General features: G+C 42.6%; 1 protein-coding gene across 3 annotated transcripts in view; it reads left to right on the top strand.

Moving 5' to 3' along the window:
• MERTK (MER proto-oncogene, tyrosine kinase) overlaps positions 1-20,328 on the top strand; it is a 147,609-nt gene that overhangs the window by 87,563 nt on the left and 39,718 nt on the right. For all 3 annotated transcript variants that reach the window (XM_023251887.2, XM_023251886.2, XM_023251885.2), the window contains exons 7-10: positions 4,161-4,344; positions 8,685-8,836; positions 16,973-17,126; positions 19,411-19,564. In XM_023251887.2, the coding sequence (XP_023107655.2) occupies positions 4,161-4,344; positions 8,685-8,836; positions 16,973-17,126; positions 19,411-19,564 (644 nt within the window). The remainder of the gene's footprint in view (positions 1-4,160; positions 4,345-8,684; positions 8,837-16,972; positions 17,127-19,410; positions 19,565-20,328) is intronic.

Raw genomic sequence — 20,328 nt, 5'->3', positions numbered from 1 at the left:
AGCACAGAGCCCGATGCGGGGCTCGAACTCACAGACCGCGAGATCATGACATGAGCTGAAGTCGGACGTCCAACCGACTGAGCCACCCAGGCGCCCCAATATTCACCCATTTAAAGTGTATAATGTCTTTTTAGTATGCTCACCAAGGTGTGCAACCATCACCACTGTCTAATTGTGTCTATATTCATAAAAAGATGTTGGTCTGGGGCGCCTGGGTGGCGCAGTCGGTTAAGCGTCCGACTTCAGCCAGGTCACGATCTCGCGGTCCGTGAGTTCGAGCCCCGCGTCAGGCTCTGGGCTGATGGCTCGGAGCCTGGAGCCTGTTTCCGATTCTTTGTCTCCCTCTCTCTCTGCCCCTCCCCCGTTCATGCTCTGTCTCTCTCTGTCCCAAAAATAAATAAACGTTGAAAAAAAAAATTAAAAAAAAAAAAAAAAGATGTTGGTCTGTAGTTTTCTTGTGTTAGCTCGTTCTGGTTTTGGTATCAGGGTGGCACTAGCCTTATAAAATCAGTTGGGAGGGGTTCTCTTCTCTTCTCTTCTATTTCTTGGAAGAATTTGTGGAAGATTGATGTTAATTCTTTAAATATTTGGTAGAAATCACCCGTGAAGCTATCTGATCCTGAGCTTTTCTTTGTGGGAAGTTTTTAAAATACTGCCTCCATCTTTTTACTTAGTACAGATCTGTCTAGCTTTTCTATTTCTTCTTGAGTCAGTTTTAGTAGTTTGTGTCTTTCTAAGAATGTGTCCACTTCCTCTGAGTTCTCTAATTCATTGGTGTACAATTATTTATAATATTCCGTTACAAGCTTTTTTTCTTCTGAGGATAGTAGTAATGTTCCCTCTTTTATTCCTGATTTTAATAATTTGAGTCTTTCCTTCCTTCTGTTTGCTTTGGGTTGTTTGCTGTTTATTTAGCTTTTATTTATTTATTTTAAGTTCCTTAAGGTAGAAGGCTGGATGATTTCATATATACTATATATTTCCTTCTAAGCACTGTGTTAGCTGCATTCCATAGGTTTTGGTATTTGGGGGCTTTTTTTCCCCCATTCATCTCAAATTTTTTGGCCATTTTCCTTGTGATTTCTTTTTTTTTCTTCCTCTTCTTGGTTATTCAGGAGTGTATTGTTTAATTTTCACATAGTTGTGAATTTCTCAAATTTTCTTCCTTTGTTTCCAGTATTATCCCATTGTGTTTGGAGGATATACTTAAATGATTTCCTACCTTTTAAATTTACTGAGGCTTGTGTTTAATGGCCTAGCATTAGTTCTGTCCTGGAGAACATTTCAGGTGCACATGAGGGGAAGGTATATTCAGCTGTGGTTGGGTAGAGTGTTCTATATGTCTAGGTCCGGTAGATCTAGTTAGTTTATTGTTTTGTTCACTTCTTCTGTTTCCTTGTTGATCTTCCGCCCAGTGGTTCTATCTGTTATTGGAAGTGAGGAATTGGGGTCTCAACTACTGTTTTTGAATTGTCTGTTAGCCCCTTCAATCCCATCAGTTTTCGCTTCATGTATTTCAGGGCTCTGTTCTTAGGAACAACCAGGGCCTGTTTCCTTCTATACATGTAGATGAAACTGAAGCATGGACCAGCTCTTCTTAAAACTGCTGCTGAGCTGTATGAAGACTTTAAGACCTGAGGCTCTTGCCCATGGTTACCCTCAGGGAGACTTTGAGGACCAGTACTGCCCCCACCTTGATAGAACAGGTCTCTAGATGGAGGTGAGATAGAGTATGGCAGTAGGAAGATCTGAAAACACCAGCTCACTCCTGAAGGTAGAAGATGATCACACACAAGCTTCACTTGCTTTCTCTCCTTTTGCCTTGGCTTTGGGAAGCCATAGCATGAGTGAAAAATCATCCAGTGATTGGCAAATGGCAGGCCTTCCTTGCCCATCTTGGATCCTGGGGTGCCAGATGTGGTTATTCTGTCTTTGCCCCACCAGCTAGCTCCACCTCCCTTTACCCATTCTCCTTTCCATCTCTGGTAGGGTTACCAGATTTAGCAAATAAGAATACAGTTACTTTACAAGTCAAATTACAAGAGTAATTTTGTGACACACCTGTACAGCTAATTACTTGTTGTTTATCTCAAATTCAAACGTAACTGGCTGTCCTCTGTCTTCTCTGACCAGTCCTAGCAGAGTTAGTCAGGACTGGCTCTAGAAGTTATCCTTTTATATGCTGCAGATTAACAATGTATTCCCACTTTTGAAGGAACCAAGCATAATTTTGTAGCAGGTCCCCAGTCTGTTACAATTTTAAACTCTGACTTGGTAGCAAATGAATGTTTTGGACACGATTCAGATCCACGCACTAGCAGGACACACCCTCCCACTTCCTTTGGCCCTGATGTTAGTTCCTTTCTTCACCCATTTTTGGGCTGCATACTCCATTTCTATTTTTAACTCTCCCACGTACTTCTTGCTATTTCGTGCCCTCCTGTCCCCTAGGACCCACTGAGAAGGACGGTTATAGAAACCCTGTCTTCTTCCAGCAGTGTGTGCTCAAAGAGCGTCCCTGTGCCTGGAAATGCTCCACACGTTGCTCCGGAAGTGGGGCAGGGGTGGAGAGCCAAAGGTTCCCTCCACCTCGGTTTCAGGGATTGGTCACCAGGAAGTAGGTGCATACTCGAAAGCGTAGAAACAAAAAGTAAGTTCTGCCAACAGCCACCACCAAGATAAGCACGTAGCTCTTTGTTTCTCCTCTGGAGGCTCCTCAGGCCAACTGGTGCTTTCTTGTCACCCAGTGGAGCCTGTGGGTCTGAGTCTGAGGTGAGACTTGGCCCCAACACCACCCTCTTGGTATCCACTAGGGGATTTAGAATTCTAAAATGTTTGTGGCCCCTTGGCCTAAATTTCAACACACGTATCCTGAAATAACGGCATTGTGTATCCACACCCAATGACTACCAGCCTATTATTATCAGGGATACATGGAGGGTTTAAGACTTTTTTCCTCCATTCTTGTGTTTTAGATATCATTTTCTATTTTCCGATTTTATGAGTACTACATATTGTAGAAATTTTGAAAAACGTAGCGAAGGGGCGCCTGGATGGCTCAGTCGGTTGAGCGTCGGACTTTGGCTCGGGACATGATCTCGCGGTTCGTGGGTTCGAGCCCCGCGTCGGGCTCTGTGCTGACAGCTCAGAGCCCGGAGCCTGCTTCGGATTCTGTGTCTCCCCCTCTCTCTCTGCCCCTCCCCTGCTCGTGTTCTGTCTCTTTCTCTCAATAATAAATAAATGTTAAAAAAAAAAATGAAAAAGGAAAAGAAATGTGAAGACCATTTTAGGTATAGAAAGAAAGAAAGAAAGAAAGAAAGAAAGAAAGAAAGAAAGAAAGAAAGAAAGAAAGAAAGAAAGAAAGAAAGAAAGAAAGAAAGAAAAGAAAGAAAGAAAGAAAGAAAGAAAGAAAGAAAGAAAGAAAGAAAGAAAGAAAGAAAGAAAGAAAGAAAGAAAGAAAGAAAAAACATAGTGAAAAAAGAAGCTCTCCCTTATCCCCACTCCCAGACGGGAGGCATGCTTAAGAAAAAAAGGTAGAAGTTTGGCCCAGGATTAGATTTTTGCTTGTGTGTACAGAGAACATGGATGTGGAGAGATTGGTAGAGCTTATGGAGGGGAGGTTGAAAAAAAAGAACTCAGAGGAAGGAGCTGAGATGTTTTAACAAGATTTGGAGAAAAGTTTGGCGGGTGAGGTGCAAATGACTCCTCCCTATATCTGCTCACCAAATGATGTCAGAAAATCTACCTTCTCTGTGTTTGGAGTTGAATTTATACTGGGATGGGAGCAGGGGTAAGAAAAAAGGACACACTAGAGTTTACCTCAAAGCAAGAGCAGAGGTCGAAATGACAGAGAACCACCTCAGTTCTTATTTCATATTGTTTATCTTACTTTGTATTCTCACGATCATTTAGTTGCCCTGTTACCTGCCACAGTGAAAACACTTATTTTAGGCATTTTCCTCGGGTCCTCAGTGGCCGCTCCAGTGGCATGAGTAACACACAGTAATGCTGGGGGGGAAATTAGTGTGTGGCCCGAAAGGAAGCAGGTACTTCCCCCCAGGGGAGAGGAAGGGCCACGTGCACCGAATACATGAGTGCCCTGTGTCTGACATTCCCCTCACCTTACTAACGCCTGGTCCACATTTTTACTCTTCCTTTAGGTCAAGGAAGTTGGTCCGCTGAGTAATGGCTCAGTCATGGTCTTTAACACCTCTGCTTCACCACATCTGTATCAAATCGAGCAGCTGCGAGCTCTGGCTAATTACAACATTGGTGTATCCTGCATGAATGAAATTGGCTGGTCCGCAATGAGCCCTTGGATTCTGGCCAGCACGACCGAAGGAGGTAATCCCTGGAGCTCAGAATAAATATTGCCCCTAATGGCATGTGATTAAACAAATCCTTCCCGGGGTGGCCTGATGGAGAAGTTTAAACTTTGCTTTGTTTGGTCTTTGTCCCTGGAGGAGAATTTTATTTGAGGTAGCCAATGAAAATCGGGGGAGGGGGGGGGGGGAAGAGAGGGAAAAAAAAAGAAAATAGGAAAGATTTTCCCTCTGTTTAGTGACAAAACTTACACTTAATGTGTATAGGTAATATTTTCTTTTACATTGGGAGACATTAATAGCACACTTTATGACATGTTATTTTAAATTAAAATATAATAATATAAAAAGTACTAATCATAGCATCCAATTTAAGAAATAATGAACGTAAAAAAAAAAGGGAAATTATGAACGTGAAGATGGTTAATATTTACCAAACACCACGTTCCAGGCACCACATTAGGTGCTTTGCATGGATTATTTTATTAGATCCTCATTGAAGCCCTATGAACTAGGTTCTCTCTATGCTGTCTTGCTCATAGCAAACTTTATTTATATCTTTAAACTTTAAAGAATTTTCTGTGTGCTATTTCTGATTTCTGAGATTTTTTTTTTTTATCTTCTGTGAATATTGGAATGAATATTGTATTTCTTTTAAATTCAAATCCACAGTTTCTATTCCTTCCCAACAGAGCTCTAGATCAGTAGAACCTCTTTCCTGCCCTTACCTCTGGCCTCATTGAGTCAGTGCCCTAGTCTTCATACAAACTGTGGGACAGGTCAGGATCAGAAATCTTTAGGGTGTAAGCCTTGCACAAATGAAACTCTCGTGCCAAAATTGTAAAATATCTTCTCTCAAATGATAAACAAAAGCCTTTGAGAACAATTTCATATGCTGTGTTTCATTTTCATCCAGTTCAAAAATACCTTTCTGACTTTTTTTTTTTGTAATTTTATTTATTTATTTATTTATTTATTTATTTATTTGTTTATTTATTTTGTTTTTTATGAATATAATTTATTGTCAAATTGGGTTACATACAACACCCAGTGCTCATCCCAACAAGAGCTCCTCAATGCTCATCACCCGTATTTCCTCTCCCCAACCCCATCTGACTACTTCTTTGACCCATTAGTCATTTAGGTGTGTAGCTTAGTTTCCAAATATTTTGGGCTTTTCCAGAAATCTTTGTATTACTAATCTCGGATTTCAGTCTATTGGTGCCCAAGAACATAATCTGTATCACTCAAATACTTTTAAATATATGGAGATTCTTTTAATGGCCCAGAACATGGTCTTTCCTAATAAATGTTTGGTGTGCACTTGGAAAGAATGTGTATTCTGCTCTCATTATAAGGAGTATTCTATAAATGTCAACTTGGTTGAATTGGTTGATTATATTCTTACTACTTTTCTGCCTACTTCTATCAATTATTTAGAAAGAGGCATTGAAATCCATAGCTATAATTTTGGGTTTATCCATTTCCTTTTGTAGTTCTAGCCAGTTTTGCTTCAAATATTTCAGAGGTTATTTTGTACATAAATGTTTAAGATTACTGTGCTCTCCTAATAATTGACCACCTTCTGATTATGAGATTGTTTTCTTTATCTTTGAGAGTACTATTTTTTGTGAGCTCTACTTTGATATTAATATAGCCACTTTAAATGCTTTCTTTTGAATATGTGATACATCTTTGATTCCTCCTTATTTTTAACTTATTTATATTTTCCAATTTAATGGGCAGTGACCTAAGTGTTTTGGTTTGGATACCCCGAAGTGTCAAAATTGGTTTCCTTTCCTCTGGGACCACTCACTTTCTCTAGTAAAGTAGTCTCCTGTTTCCTGCCTCAGGAATGTAAACATGGCTGCCAATATCACGTGGGGAGGAGGACTGAGGTGGAGTCCTCCTCATTCAGTGTACAAACTTACACTTGTTTCCCCAGTTGTCCATCTGCCCCCTCATTGTGTCTTCATCCTGCCCCAAGACCAGAGGCTTTTCAATTTGGAGAACAGGGCATCCTGTCTCCTGTTTTTGTTTTTGTTTCTGTTTTTGTTTTTGTTTTTGTTTTTGTTTTGAGGGAGTACCTAGCAGGTGTGTGGGAATAAGTTAGAGGGATCTTGAGGACTAGCTACTTCCTGATCGCTTTCAGTCTTCCAGTTTTAGTACCTGGGTGCACAGCTTCTGAGCCTGTCCATGGTCCTTTGGGGAGTATAGGCTTGTTGAATTAATTATGCCTTCTTCATTTCTTTTTCAGCTTTTGAGTATATGTTGACATTTCTTTTCCACTATTGACTCTGCTTTATCTTATGGGTTAATATTGTTTTAAATTCCTCACTGTCATTTTAGAGGGGCTTCAGGAAAAGCAGACATAAAGACATGTTGAGTTGGCCATGTTTGTCCATAAATTCTACAATATATTGGAAACTATACGATTCAGTTCATAGCACAGCTGTAGCTGTATGGCATTTCCTAAGCTGAAATTCATTCTAATTGCTCCTAGAATCAGCAGAAATGAAGGTTAGAATACCCTTTTGTTTTCTTTTTAGGCATATCAGAAATAAATAATTTGATCTTCCAGAAATATAACTATAATCAATGGTTTGGTATATATAATTGCAATTGTTTTTATTCTTTCTATACATAAAACATTTTTTTATTTCTAAAATGGATAGTTGGTACATGTCTTTTTGCAATTTGATTTTTCCCTCCATTAAATATTTTTTCATATCAGTACCCGTGATCTACCTAATTCTTTCCAGTGGCTGGGTAGGAAGTATTTCATTGGAAAATGTATCAAAATGTATTATGTCATAATTATTGACAGAGCATTACATTTATTCCTTTTATTCACTATTATGCCTCAATGAATGTAATACCACCTATAGGAGAATTTTTTAGATTAAATTTCTGGAAATATGGGGCGCCTGGGTGGCGCAGTCGGTTGAGCGTCCGACTTCAGCCAGGTCACGATCTCGTGGTCTGGGAGTTCGAGCCCCGCGTCAGGCTCTGGGATGATGGCTCAGAGCCTGGAGCCTGTTTCCGATTCTGTGTCTCCCTCTCTCTCTGCCCCTCCCCCGTTCATGCTCTGTCTCTCTCTGTCCCAAAAATAAATAAACGTTGAAAAAAAAATTAAAAAAATTAAAAAATAAATAAATAAATAAATAAAAATAAGTTTCTGGAAATAAAATATTTGGTCTAAGAGCGTATTATTTTCAGTTTGTATAGATATAGTCAAGTTCCTCACTCCCAAAAAATAATCTAGTAATGACCTTAACCTGTTCCCAAATTATTTTGTGTGTACGTGTGTGTACACACACACACACACACACACACACACACATACACATACACATATACATATATATATGTATAACACAAACATACTTTTTTCCAAAGTATTGTAACTTTTATCCTCGTATCCTTGCGAGAGATAACAGACATTTTGACATAAGTGGGAATGTGACTTAAGCAGAATTTTCCTATAAACCAGATAGTGAAAACCAGGGTTAAATTCTACATTTTGACATCTAGTAATTAGCATTCGACCCTCTGGTCTTCAATAATAATGAGATGTCTTATGTATATGTATACGTATACGTATATGTATATGTATACACACACATATATATGTACATGTACATTTTTAAAGACTTATTGTCTGATTAACTCTGTTCAGACCATCAGTAACCTGCCTTTGGACTTTAAAATGGTGGCTTCCCTTTGAGCTCTGCCGTGTTCCCTGCCTAGTACGTCTCACCCGACGCAGGACTGATCTCCAGTCAGTCTGGTTGCCCTTCCATCCCACAGGCGTCTAGTGGAAAACCCTGTTCAAGTTGTATCTGCTTTGCTTCCCCAGGAGGAATCCATGAGTGCCACTCACCTCCCTCCCTGCCTTTCCTCATCTTCGTGATTTTAGTTTAGGAAGTGCTTGCTTTTAAAAACTCATGTAGTATTTCAGGGCACCTGGGTGGCTCAATCAGTTGGGAGTCCGACTTCGGCTCGGGCCATGATCTCATAGTTCATGGGTTTGAGCCCCACATCGGGCTCTGTGCTGACAGCTCAGAGCCTGGAGCCTGCTTTGGACCCTCTGTCTCCCTTTCTCTCTGCTCCTTCCCTGCTCATGCTCTGTCTGTCTTTGTCTTTCTCTCTCTCTCAAAAATAAATATAAAAAAAAAAAAAAAGCCATGCAGTATTTCAGTGCTCTTTAATTGAAAAAAGGGTGAAAATCTGCTATTAATCTCAACCTCATTTGAATGCTTTCCACAGAACACTGGAAAACCAAACATTCAGAAACTGAGAATAAGCCTCTATGTGCTTTTCTCTGTGGTTCTTCCTCATTGTCTCTTTTTCCTTTTGTAGCCCCTTCAGTAGCACCTTTGAACGTCACTGTGTTTCTGAATGAATCTAGTCATAAGGTGGATGTCAGATGGATCAAGCCTCCGATTAAGCGGCAGGACGGGGACCTGGTGGGATACCGGATATCTCACGTGTGGCAGAATGCAGAGACTTCCGTAAGTCTGAACTCCGAAAAAGTGCACTTGTCTCCTTAGATTTGCTCATTTATATTGTGCTAGAAGCTTTCTTTTTAAAGTTTATTTATTTTTGAGAGAGGGAATGGGGCAGAGAGAGGCAGACAGAGAATCCCAAGCAGAGTCGGATGTGGGGCTTGAACTGATGACCTGTGAGATCATGACCTGAGCCAAAATCAAGAGTTGGACACTTGACTGACTAAGCCACCCAGGTGCCCCTAGAAGCTTTTGTTTTGTCGTGAGAAGACAACAGATTTTTTTTTTAATTAAAAAAATTTTGTTTAACATTTATTTTTAAGAGAGAGAGAAACAGAGTGCAGGCAGGGGAGGGGCAGAGAAAGAGAGGGAGACACAGAATCTGAAGCAGGCTGTAGGCTCTGAGCTGTCAGCACAGCACAGAGCCTGACACGGGGCTCAAACTCACGAACTGTGAGATCATGACCTGAGCTGAAGTCGGAAGCTTAACCGACCAAGCCACCCAGGTACCCCGACAACAAAGTATTATTATTGAATGAGGTCCCTTTCACTGGGATGTGAAGACTATAGTAAAAACTAGAGATGACTGAATAGTTAACAAAATTCCAAGGAATCTTTGGGGCTTTTCTCGCTCACTCACTCACCCATTCGTTTATGCATTCGGTAAATAGGTGAACTCCTCTCTGTCACCACTTGATTCGTGCCTTCTGGGAACTTGGGCTCTTGTAGGAAGATAGTTGAGAACTACCCAGATAACCAGAGCAGAAGGTCCAGAAGCTATATGGCTTAGCAGTCCAACAATTCATAGCCTCTTGGAAATTCCAGAGGATGCTTTTCTGAAGATTATCAGGGAAGAACCCCAGCCTCATAGAGAATGAAAAGGGGTAACCAGACTCCAGAGGACTGGGCTAAGCCAGCAACAGGTTGCCTTAACACAGCTCCACAGGAGTAGGGGTAATGCCCGAGTGTGGATGGGTAGGCAGCTACCAGACAGGTCCCCTTCCCACTTGAGAAGATAGTTGAGGTGACACTGACTTCTTTGTGATGTAGAGCATCCTTGGAAAGGCAGATGTACTAGTTTCATCATCAGGACTGTCTCTTTACTGCCATCATGCAAAGCACACTGTTTTGTGTTGTTACATTCCTGATCGACCTAGCCCTGGGGACAGATCAGATTTTAGCATCCTCGTGGCGTTTGTTGGGGGTGCCACATGACAGCAGTACAGCTTCTTGGCAGGAGAGAGGAACAGAGTCCACAGCTGCCCCTTTGACGACATCCAATCTTTGCTTCAGTCGTCGTCAGCTTCATGACATCCAACTCTTACGCAACTGCTGTTGTTTCCAAAAGGACGGGTGGGATTTATTCTTTGTCTTTTCCTGCCTCAGTTTACCTATCAGGACGCTGACTCTTGGAAGCGGTAGGTGATGGAAGTAGAGGAAAAAGAAGAGAGTTTGGAAGTGCATGAGTTTTTGTGCCTCAGAGTGATGATAGGGTGTTGTTTGTACAAGGCACAACCCTGCTTAGGAGCGTTGTCCTACGATAGAAGCCTCTCGTTTCTTGGTCTTTTGTCCCAAGGCACCCGTGCAGGGTCCTTATTGACTGCGTTTCCACACCGGCTGACTCAGGGGAATCAAATGCCTGTCTTAGAGGCAAGCCCCTTTCACCATGGTGAATCGTGAACAGCACCTGAAGGTGCAATAATTGTGTTCCAGTTCAATAAGGATTTTATTTTTCTCTGGTTGGCAGAAGATTGTAATTATCAGCAGACACTTGGGAGGTCTAGACAGAAAACACCCCAGTTTGTTTAAAGAGTTCAGGTCATCCTTTCGACTTCTTCTGGCGTGGGTGAAAGCTGCCTCTCCGGAGGGGACCTGAGCTGAGGCGTGCTGAAGGGCAGGAGTGGCGAAAGCCTCATGGATGACGCAGCTGGAGAGCCTCACGCACTAAATGCCACCAGCGCTCCGCTGCACTGTGCATTCCGGTTGCCTTTTGTTCGGCATGGTCCCCTCTGCAGTGAGAACAATACTGCCACAGTGAGAGCTGTGACCTTTCCAGTCATTACCTCCTTGGTGCTGCTGGATCATCCTAGTGAGAACCTCATTTGCGTTGTACTCATGCTGCACTTCGTGCATCATGAGGGTCTCGTGACAACAGAAGACTTGGCGGCTTGCTTTCCTTGGGATACCATTCTCAGATGTAGCCATGCTTCAAGCTCATCGTGGGCTGCAACCAGAGGCCAAAAAAAACGCTGGAGAAAAGCTGACCCAGGGAGGATCCTAAAACCCCTGCCCAAAGTGAAGTTTTCAATGACCTCCGTACCCATCACCTCTGTTTCCTGAACTCCCTTCATTTCAGAAGGGCAAGAGTTAGATACAACTTCATCTCTCAAAATTGTTCTTTCATTTCCATTTTTAGGAAACTGATACTAAAGGTATACCTTCTTTATGCAAGACAATGGAATTGGATATTTTTGAAAGCTATTCCCAGGAGTTACTCTAATAAGGGTGGGTTTTTTGTATGCGGCTTCAGAACTTTCTTGGAAGTGATCTTTGGGTGGGCTATTGTTTATACCTTTATTATCCCCGCATGTTATATCGCTTTCAGACTAAAAAACTCCTGATAGTTACTGTACACACATTTACTATATCTTGATGAAGATATCGACCTTTTTTTGTTCTGTTTTTTGTTTGTTTGTTTGTTTGTTTGTTTTTTATCCCTTGCATTTCCTAATCCAAGCTCAAAATCCAAAAGTCAGGAGCAAGTGCAATCTATTCTCCTTGAAGTTGGGGCCATGTCTCGCTCATCTTTGTATCGTCTGAACAGAGGACCTTGAACTTACTTTCTAGGCATTTATGGGGCTTGATGCATGGACCTGACTGACATCCATACTGGCTGGAGAGTTTCACTCTGTGATGAGACAGGCTTTTGATGAGTGTGGACTAGTGTTTCCCATCTATTCCCATTCCCAGAAGTTGTCAGTAGACCTTCCATGACAGAGGAATTCAATGAGCAAATAAGTTTATAAAATATCACATCGTATACCCCTCTCTGGAAGATCAATAAGGTTTGTTGGTAAGCTCAAGCCTCTTTGGTATTTTACAGTAAATAAGTCTGTTTCACTTTGACCCAGAATGGCCCACATGTTCAACAGAGAGACTCATCGTTATATGTGTTATTTATATAAAACTCATTATTATAGGATTGTAGTTCTAATGCTGGTTTAATTGTATTTGGAAGGGGTAGAGATGTTAAATCAGAAGGCGTTTCATTATGGGCAGATTACTATGGGCCTAGAGACAACAGGACATGTAGAAATAACTTCTTTAAAGACCTGGAGAAGCCACAGTACCTTCAAGGATTCCCTCCTCAGGCCTAGACCACTGCGTCCTAACAAGCTTGGATTTGGGCATCAGCGCACTGGCTCTTCCTTTCCTTATTGCTCCCTCTCACTCACTCTCAAAGGAGGGCAGGGCATCTGAGCAGGTGTCATGTTAAAGTATGAGAAATGGGCGAGGTTCTTGTGGGATAGGTCAGCCAGGGGTCTGGAACACTGCCGAAACCCAAGAATTAATCAAGGGTGATACGCACAGCTTGGAGGAGAAACCTACAATGGACATAAATCACATGAACTAGTCAAATAAACTTCTTGGTGTGAGGCATTAGGCAGCCTTGGTTATTTTCTCTCCTGTGCCAGGACTTGAAAGACACTACAAGGTCACTTCTGTAAGAGGACCTTGCATTTATAGGGAAAGACGATCCAAATATGGCACCTTATAGGTAGAGGAATGTAGGAATAATAATAACCACCATTGGTTACTTACAGTGTGCCAGACTGTGTGCTTCATGTTGTGCATGTAGGAATTCATTTAACCCTTACAAAAACATCATGAGACATTAAAAAAAAAAGAGAGAGAGAGAGAGAGAAAGGTATTACTTTCAACATTTACTTGAGGAAACTGAAGCTCAGAGATGCTGAGTAACTTACCAGAGTCACAAAGCTTGGAATTGGCAGCACTGGGGTAGGAACCCAGGCCAGACTGACATCCAGAGCCGTGCTTTTCAGAACCCACTACCCCTTCCCAGATTCCTTTGGCTTTCATGATACAGTGTCTCTCACTCAAATTCCACACTGTGGCCTCTTAGCAAAAGGAAGTAAGAACAGGACACGTTTGAAGAGTAAGATGTGAGTTTTGCATTGACAAATGCAAAATGAGTCCTGTGAATGTGAAGCCTGTTGAACAAGCCACCTTTGTTGGCATAGCATGACAGAAGCTCTTATCTGGTGGTGCTTCCCCCGTTGACTGTTACTGTTCTTCGAGGCAATAAAATGGGCCTTATTCTTAATTACATAAATTATAGGGCTGTGAATTCTGACAGAGTTGGAGATCTTAACACCTTTCAGTGATTAGCAACAAATGCCACCGCAGTTGTGCTGACCTTAGTGCCTCACAAGAGAAAAAAAGAAACTGTTTCCAAAGACACGCTATTACTTTCCCTACAGGGTCTACATGTATGTCATCAGATGTCATATTGTAAATCTGATTTCATTACCTGAAAATGCTCTTAGATTTTAAGTCCTCGAGGCTATGGGCCTTTGTTGGTGAAGATGAAAACTCACAGAATGAGAAATTGCAGTTCACCCGTGGCGTGTGCCCCAGAACCAGACCACCTCATGCCAGGGAAACGGCCTCACCTTCTATGCTCTGCACCTGACGGTGAGAGAGAGAATACACACATGGGTGGCTCCTACATGGGTCTGGTTTTAAATGGATTTCTTTGTCAAATTTCAAAACCAAAATGAAAATAAATATTTGGGGATATAGATATGGTCGGTCATACGTTTGCTTACGTATTTGGCATCAAAAGAATTTGGATCGGGGCGCCTGGGTGGCGCAGTCGGTTAAGCGTCCGACTTCAGCCAGGTCACGATCTCGCGGTCCGTGAGTTCGAGCCCCGTGTCGGGCTCTGGGCTGATGGCTCAGAGCCTGGAGCCTGGTTCCGATTCTGTGTCTCCCTCTCTCTCTGCCCCTCCCCCGTTCATGCTCTGTCTCTCTCTGTCCCCCAAAAAATAAATAAACATTGAGGGGCGCCTGGGTGGCTCATTCGGTTGGGCGTCCGACTTCGGCTCAGGTCATGATCTCGCGGTCCGTGAGGTCCGTGAGTTCGAGCCCCGCGTCGGGCTCTGTGCTGGCAGCTCAGAGCCTGGAGCCTGCTTCAGATTCTGTGTCTCCCTCTCTCTCTGACCCTCCCCTGTTCATGCTCTGTCTCTCCCTCTCTCAAAAATAAATAAATGTTAAAAAAATTAAAAAAATAAATAAATAAATAAATAAACATTGAAAAAAAAATTAAAAAAAAAAGAATTTGGATCAATTGCATCGATTTTTAGAAACAAGGATCATCTTTATCATTTAAGGCAATTCTTAGAGAAAATGGCTATGCTCCACTGAAATAGTTATCATGTATCTTTCTAATCACTACTTCAGCATTTATTATAGCTCCACCCCTAAAATGGGAAAATTCTTTATGTATTTCCAAAACATGTTACCTGTAAGCGGTGGCTGCCATCGTTTTCGTACTTCAAGATTCAGAAAGATGACCGCAGTAACCAGGATGATTGCCATTGTTGATGCACTTAAGGAACAGGAGGTGGAAATTTCAAAGTTCCCTCTCTGGGTTTTCACAGTGACTTATTATAGGCCCTAAGCGAATAGATCTTATCAACTACTGTTACGTTTGTTTCCAAAAGGATGATTTTGTGTTAGGATTTCTCTTCTAGGAATTTAATTCATTCGCAATTATGCATGTCCTCTAACTTAGAGATAATTCTCACAAATGATATATTATACATATCTTTTAATTTTTTTTAATGTTTTATTTATTTTTGAGAGAGAGAGAGAGAGAGACAGAGCATGAGTGGGCGAGAGGTAGAGAGAGAGGGAGACACGGAATCGGAAGCAGGCTCCAGGCTCTGAGCTGTCAGCACAGAGCTCAATGCATGGGGCTTGAACTCATGAACTGCAAGATCATGACCTGAGCCGAAGTCGGACGCCCAACAGACTGAGCCACCCAGACGCCCCATGGTATATTGTATTTGAGTCCTGGCAGATGAAAAGTGTGAAGCTAGAAGCAGGCCCAAAAGCTGTTGTCAGGCAGGACACCTTTTGTACGTTCAGGAGCTGTTAGGTAGTAAATTGTGAAGCAGACATGTTATTTCTCAGTGGCCAACCGGACTCACTGCAGGGCTCCATGACTGTGTGGGTTCGAACCATAGAGTTGCTCTGCTTGATGAGTTCCTGTCCCCCACCCAAATTAAATAGAGAATGATCAACTATCCCATAATCAAAACTGGGTTTGCCATAAATAAAATGCTCTATTTCTAAAAAAGATATTGCCTGAATACCCCCCAAATTGTTCATTATTATTTTGTTTACTTAATTAATAAAAAAAAAAAATCTGTGACAAATCTCCTTAGCATACAGTCCAGTGGGGTGGAAAAAACAGAACATTTTAAAGCCATATTTTCCCCTTTTGTCCCTTGTCTAAGATTATTTCTGAGTCCTGATGGTCACTGCTTGTTTACATTTAGGAAGTCTGTGGGTGGCTGACCCAGGTTCCCCCTTGGTCACCAATGACTGGCCTGCCCTCTCCGTAAGGGCTGAGCTGGCCCCACCCTGCCCCACTGTTAGAAGGAAGCAGCATGACACCAAGTGACCCGGAATAAAGTTACCAACCCAAACCAGGCGCCTGCTCGTCAGTGATCTGTGATATCTGTGCGCCACCTGCGTGGTGTGACATTTCTCTCTCTGTCTGTGAAATCAGGTCTCCAAACTGCAGAGATTAAAGACGTGTTTCTGGGGTGCCTGGAGAGCCCAGTCAGTTCAGCTTCCGACTCTTGATTTCAGCGCAGATCATGATCTCACGGTTGTGGGGCTGAGCCCCGCATTGGGCTCTGTGCTGACAGTGCAGAGCCTGCTTGGGATTCTCTCTCTCCTTCTCTCTCTCTCTCTCTCTCTCTCTCTGCTCTTCCCCCTCCCTCCCTGTCAAAATAAATAGTCCGAAGGCTGAAATGAGGTCCTAAAACAGTCTTTTTAAAAAAATAATTATTTATTTTGAGAGGGAGGTTTGGAAACAAAGGGAAAAGTGTTATATAAACACTGAGTTCTGGGGTGTTTTGTTTTATTTTGTTTTGTTTTATTTTGTTTTGTTTTGTTTTGTTTCAAAAATCACTTACTCCTGGGGCACCTGGGTGGCTCAGTTGTTCAAACATCCGACTTCAGCTCAGGTCATGTTCTCAAGGTCCATGAGTTCGAGCCCCGCGTCGGGCTCCGTACTGACAGCTTGGATTCTGGAGCCTGCTTCAGATTCTGCACACGCGTGTGTGTGTGTGTGTGTGTGTGTGTGTGTGTGTGTGTCTCTGTCTGTCTGTCTGTCTCTCTCTCTGCCCCTCCTCCACTCACACTCTGTCTCTCAAAAATGAATAAATGTTAAAACAATTTTTTTTAAATCACTTTCTCCTGTGTTTTAATGGCGCATGGTGCATGGCAGTGGTTATAAAACAAAATAAGTAAAAGTGAAACCAGATTTTTGGAAATTGAGACAATTGTGCATGTGTCACACTAGAGGGGAAAAAAAAAAAAAAACATGCCAGTGCCCTCCTCAAGGTAGATTTTAGTCAAAATTCTTATAATTGTAAAGAACAGGAGCCCATGCATGCTGGTTCAAGGGAAGTTGGCAGGTGGTCAATGTCAAGGTATAGTTTGGCTCTTGGGCATTGTACTGTGGGGGTTCTGAGGGCAGGGGTCTCCCAGAGCCAGGCTTGCTCTTGCCCTCTGGCTGCCTCTGCTACATGCTCCCTCTCTTCCAGAGACATCTTCACTGACCATTCTGAGTGCCATGCCTTCACAGACTCACTTGGGCAAGGCCCTAAGGCCAGAGGTTGCAGCCAGCCCGTTCAACATCCCTGCCCACCCTTGGGTTCCGTTAGCTGTGCGCTGAGTAAGGAAGGGATGTTGGAGAGACACAGCCTGTGCCCCCTGGGAGGTGGGTGGGATGACTTCCCTCAGAAGGAATTGTGGGCGAGCAGGCGACGCGCCCCTGGCAGCTCACTGTTTCATCCCCTTTCCCTCCTTCTCTGTTCCCAGAAAGAGCTGTCTGAAGAAGTTGGCCAGAACGGCAGCCATGCTCAGATTTCTGTTCAAGTCCACAACGCCACATGTACGGTGAGGATTGCCGCCATCACAAAAGGGGGAGTCGGGCCGTTCAGCGACCCAGTGAAAATGTTCATCCCTGCGCACGGTGAGAGTCGGGTTCCTTATCGTCTGATAGAATGTGCCAGTCCAGGCAATGCAGAGTGCCAGAGAGTAACCTGTGGGATGGGTATCTGGTTTAAGAATGAAAGACAAAGACCAGAAGGAATTTTTGCTCTGAGAAAGGTAGTTGATACGTTAACACACATCACAGAGCACTGATGCCTGTGAGTCCTCCCACTGCCATTACTATTGGTGGTACTGAGTTACTGGAAAGATCAGTCCTTCCAGAATACCAAATTTGACTTGACTTACTGAATTTAGTATAAATGACGTATACGTGACTGAATGTTGGAGAGCTGTAGTATGGCTAGTCTTTAGGTCTGTGTAATGGGCACTGTTTGTTTATGTGCTAGTGTTTGTTTTGTGTGTTTTAAGCAGTAAAGCTTACCATGTTATTACTCACTCAAGCCTTGGTGCCGTGCTTCGTGATTGATCGGTACAAAACATAAAGTGTTTCCTATAAAAGCTCTCCTTGCACAGCATTGGGCTCACTGAGCCAAATGCTCAGCCCTGCATGCTGTCTTCTTTATGTTGTTGGAGTATCCTTTGGCAAGGAGCCACTGTGGTGTCCCATGTGGCCCTAAATGCTGTCCGTGCTTCCACAGACGAGTGGAGCCTTTGTTCTGACTCTCACTGCCGTGGGTTGTTTGATATTAAACTGCTGTCGTAGACTGCATGCACAGGCATCTGTATCAGTGCGATTTTTGCATTTACAAGGTCTTGCCAGATATGGTCTTTGTATCCATAGCAAATAGGACTTGTAAGTAGACCATCGGGTTCCTGTCTGTCTGTTCCAGCGACCCCCAAACATGCTGAACTGGAGCCATATTACAGTTCCTGTAGCCCTCGGCTCTGTATCTGGGGAACGTTAGTAACTGGTGATGGCAAGCAAGACGTGTCTACCTGGTTGAAATTCTGAGACCATGAGATTCTGATGCTAAGGGCACAGGTTAAAAAAACATCAGAGTTTGGGAAGACAGAGCTTTCATCTTTATATAAACTCTCCACCATTTTAAAAGGCTGTGCTATGCTGGCAGTCCTTGCTTTTTTGCACAATCCCAACATGCATACTTTTCAGCTGCCACAGTTTGGTTACATAACACTAGTTCCCCAATGACATGGTCCGAATTTGAGTTACCGTCATGTGTTACTGTGAGTAATTGCATGAAGTATAAACTTTGCCGCCAGTGGTCCGGTCCACAAACCACTACCTAAATAACAGATGCTCATCGATGCCCATGACGGGTCTTGTTCCTTGTTTCAAAGTTCTCGGTAGTTGGACACGCACTTCCATTATTCAGATCACATGCGTCTAGTAAGACCCATAGCTGTGTTGCCTCCTTATCTCCCAGGGACACACCCACATGACACTTCCTAAAAATAAGTAATTGAGGGGCATCTGGGTGGCTCAGTCGGTTGAGCATCCACCTCTCGATCTCAGCTCAGGTCTTGATCTCAGGGTGGTGAGTTCAAGCCCTGTGCTGGGCTCTGTGCTGGGCGTGAAGCCTACATAAAAAATAAATCAATAAATAAAAATAAGTAATTGAAAGAGGGAGTTGGTGAACAAAGGCGAAGTGCAGAAAAGAAAGGAAGAGTGATAGTGTTGGAAGAGAAATTTGAATTGAATGTGGAGTTATGGAAGAAACAGCTGATATGGGAAGGCAGATATTGCCGGCATTGGGTAGACCCGCTATGCAGCCACGGAACAACGGTGAATGAATGAATGAATGAATGAATGAATGAATGAATGAGTTCGCATAAAGGAACTCTCAGAGATAGCTCACAATGTGGAAAGCACAGGGGGTAAAATGTTGGGGATGAATCCAGACCCAGAGAGGAGGAGGAAAATTCTCCACAGCACAGAAAATATATTCTCTCCATATCATAAGTTATGTGACCAGAAGACAGTACCATTCAAACTCCTCTTGAGACGTTTTTTACAAAGAAATACAATCTTTTATTTCTCAATATTTCTCAATGTTTTTGAATTACAGTGTACCAGATAAACACTAGTTTTACCTTTTTTTTTTAATTCCTTCTATATTCATAACTGATATGAAAAGCGTCACCCATTGATTGTTAAGATCACTTTGCGTGGTCTCAGCTTGCACCATCAGAGTGAGGACCGCCTGCGTATGTAGATCACAGAATATAAAAGGATTAAGTTCTAGAGCTTTTGACTGTCTTCTTCCCTATTACAAGCTAATGTTTCTTACGTGTTTCAGATCCCAAAGAGATGTTTTCAATTGGGTCTGTTGGTATTTTACTAGGTTGGGTAGATTTTGCCCCCTCGTCAACGCCGGCACCTGGCAACACAGATCCTGTGCTCATCATCCTTGGTTGCTTTTGCGGAGTTGTTTTGATTGGGTCAATTTTATATATTTCTCTGGTCATCAGAAAAAGAGTCCAGGAGACGAAGTTTGGGTAAGTTTCCCAGTTTAAACTGTTCTGCCCCGTGTTACCCTGTGCTTCTTATGCCAAGTAACAATGCCTCTCCTGCTGGCCCAGCTCCTCACATTGTACCTGGCTGGGTGCCCCATCTTATGCACATCCTGGGGACAGGCAGCTTCCTTAGTTAGGCCAATGCTACGGAGGTAGCCAGCAGTGAAAGCCAGCCTTGAAAGGGCTCATTTACAGAGAAGAGCATCCATAGGCCTTCAGTACACAAACTTCGTTGCTGTAAAGTGAGGATTTTTGTTAGAACTCTTAAAAATAATCCTAATTGTTAAAAAAAAAAAAATGAGGGGCGCCTCAGTCAGTTAAGTGACTGACTCTTGATTTCGGCTCAAGTCATGATCTCATGGTTCCTGAGTTCGAGTCCTGCATCAGGCTCTGCGCTGACAGCATGGAGCCTGCTTGGGATTCTCTGTCTCCCTCTCTTTCTGTGCTGTCTCTCTTTCTCTCTCCCTCTCTCCCTCCCTCTCTCTCTTTCTCTCTCTCTCTCTCAAAAATAAATAAATAAACATTAAAAAAATGAAATGTATGTATAGATAAAAATACTAGAAGGAAATTCACCAAAGCATTAGCAATTCTGAACAGTATAAGTGTGGATGATTCTGTGTTTTGTTTTGTTTTTTTACTGTATTTTATACATTTTTTCTAATAGAGAAAAGCTTTGTATTTTCACATTCAAGTGTAAAAGAAGATCTTGTTCTAATTTTTCTATACATCTGACTTTTATAACCAAA

Source organism: Felis catus, chromosome A3 (genome assembly GCF_018350175.1).
Source record: "Felis catus isolate Fca126 chromosome A3, F.catus_Fca126_mat1.0, whole genome shotgun sequence".
Classification (NCBI taxonomy): Eukaryota; Metazoa; Chordata; class Mammalia; order Carnivora; family Felidae; genus Felis; species Felis catus.
The sequence above is the reverse complement of the archived record's forward strand: the minus strand, read 5'-3'. Positions and strand labels throughout refer to the sequence as shown.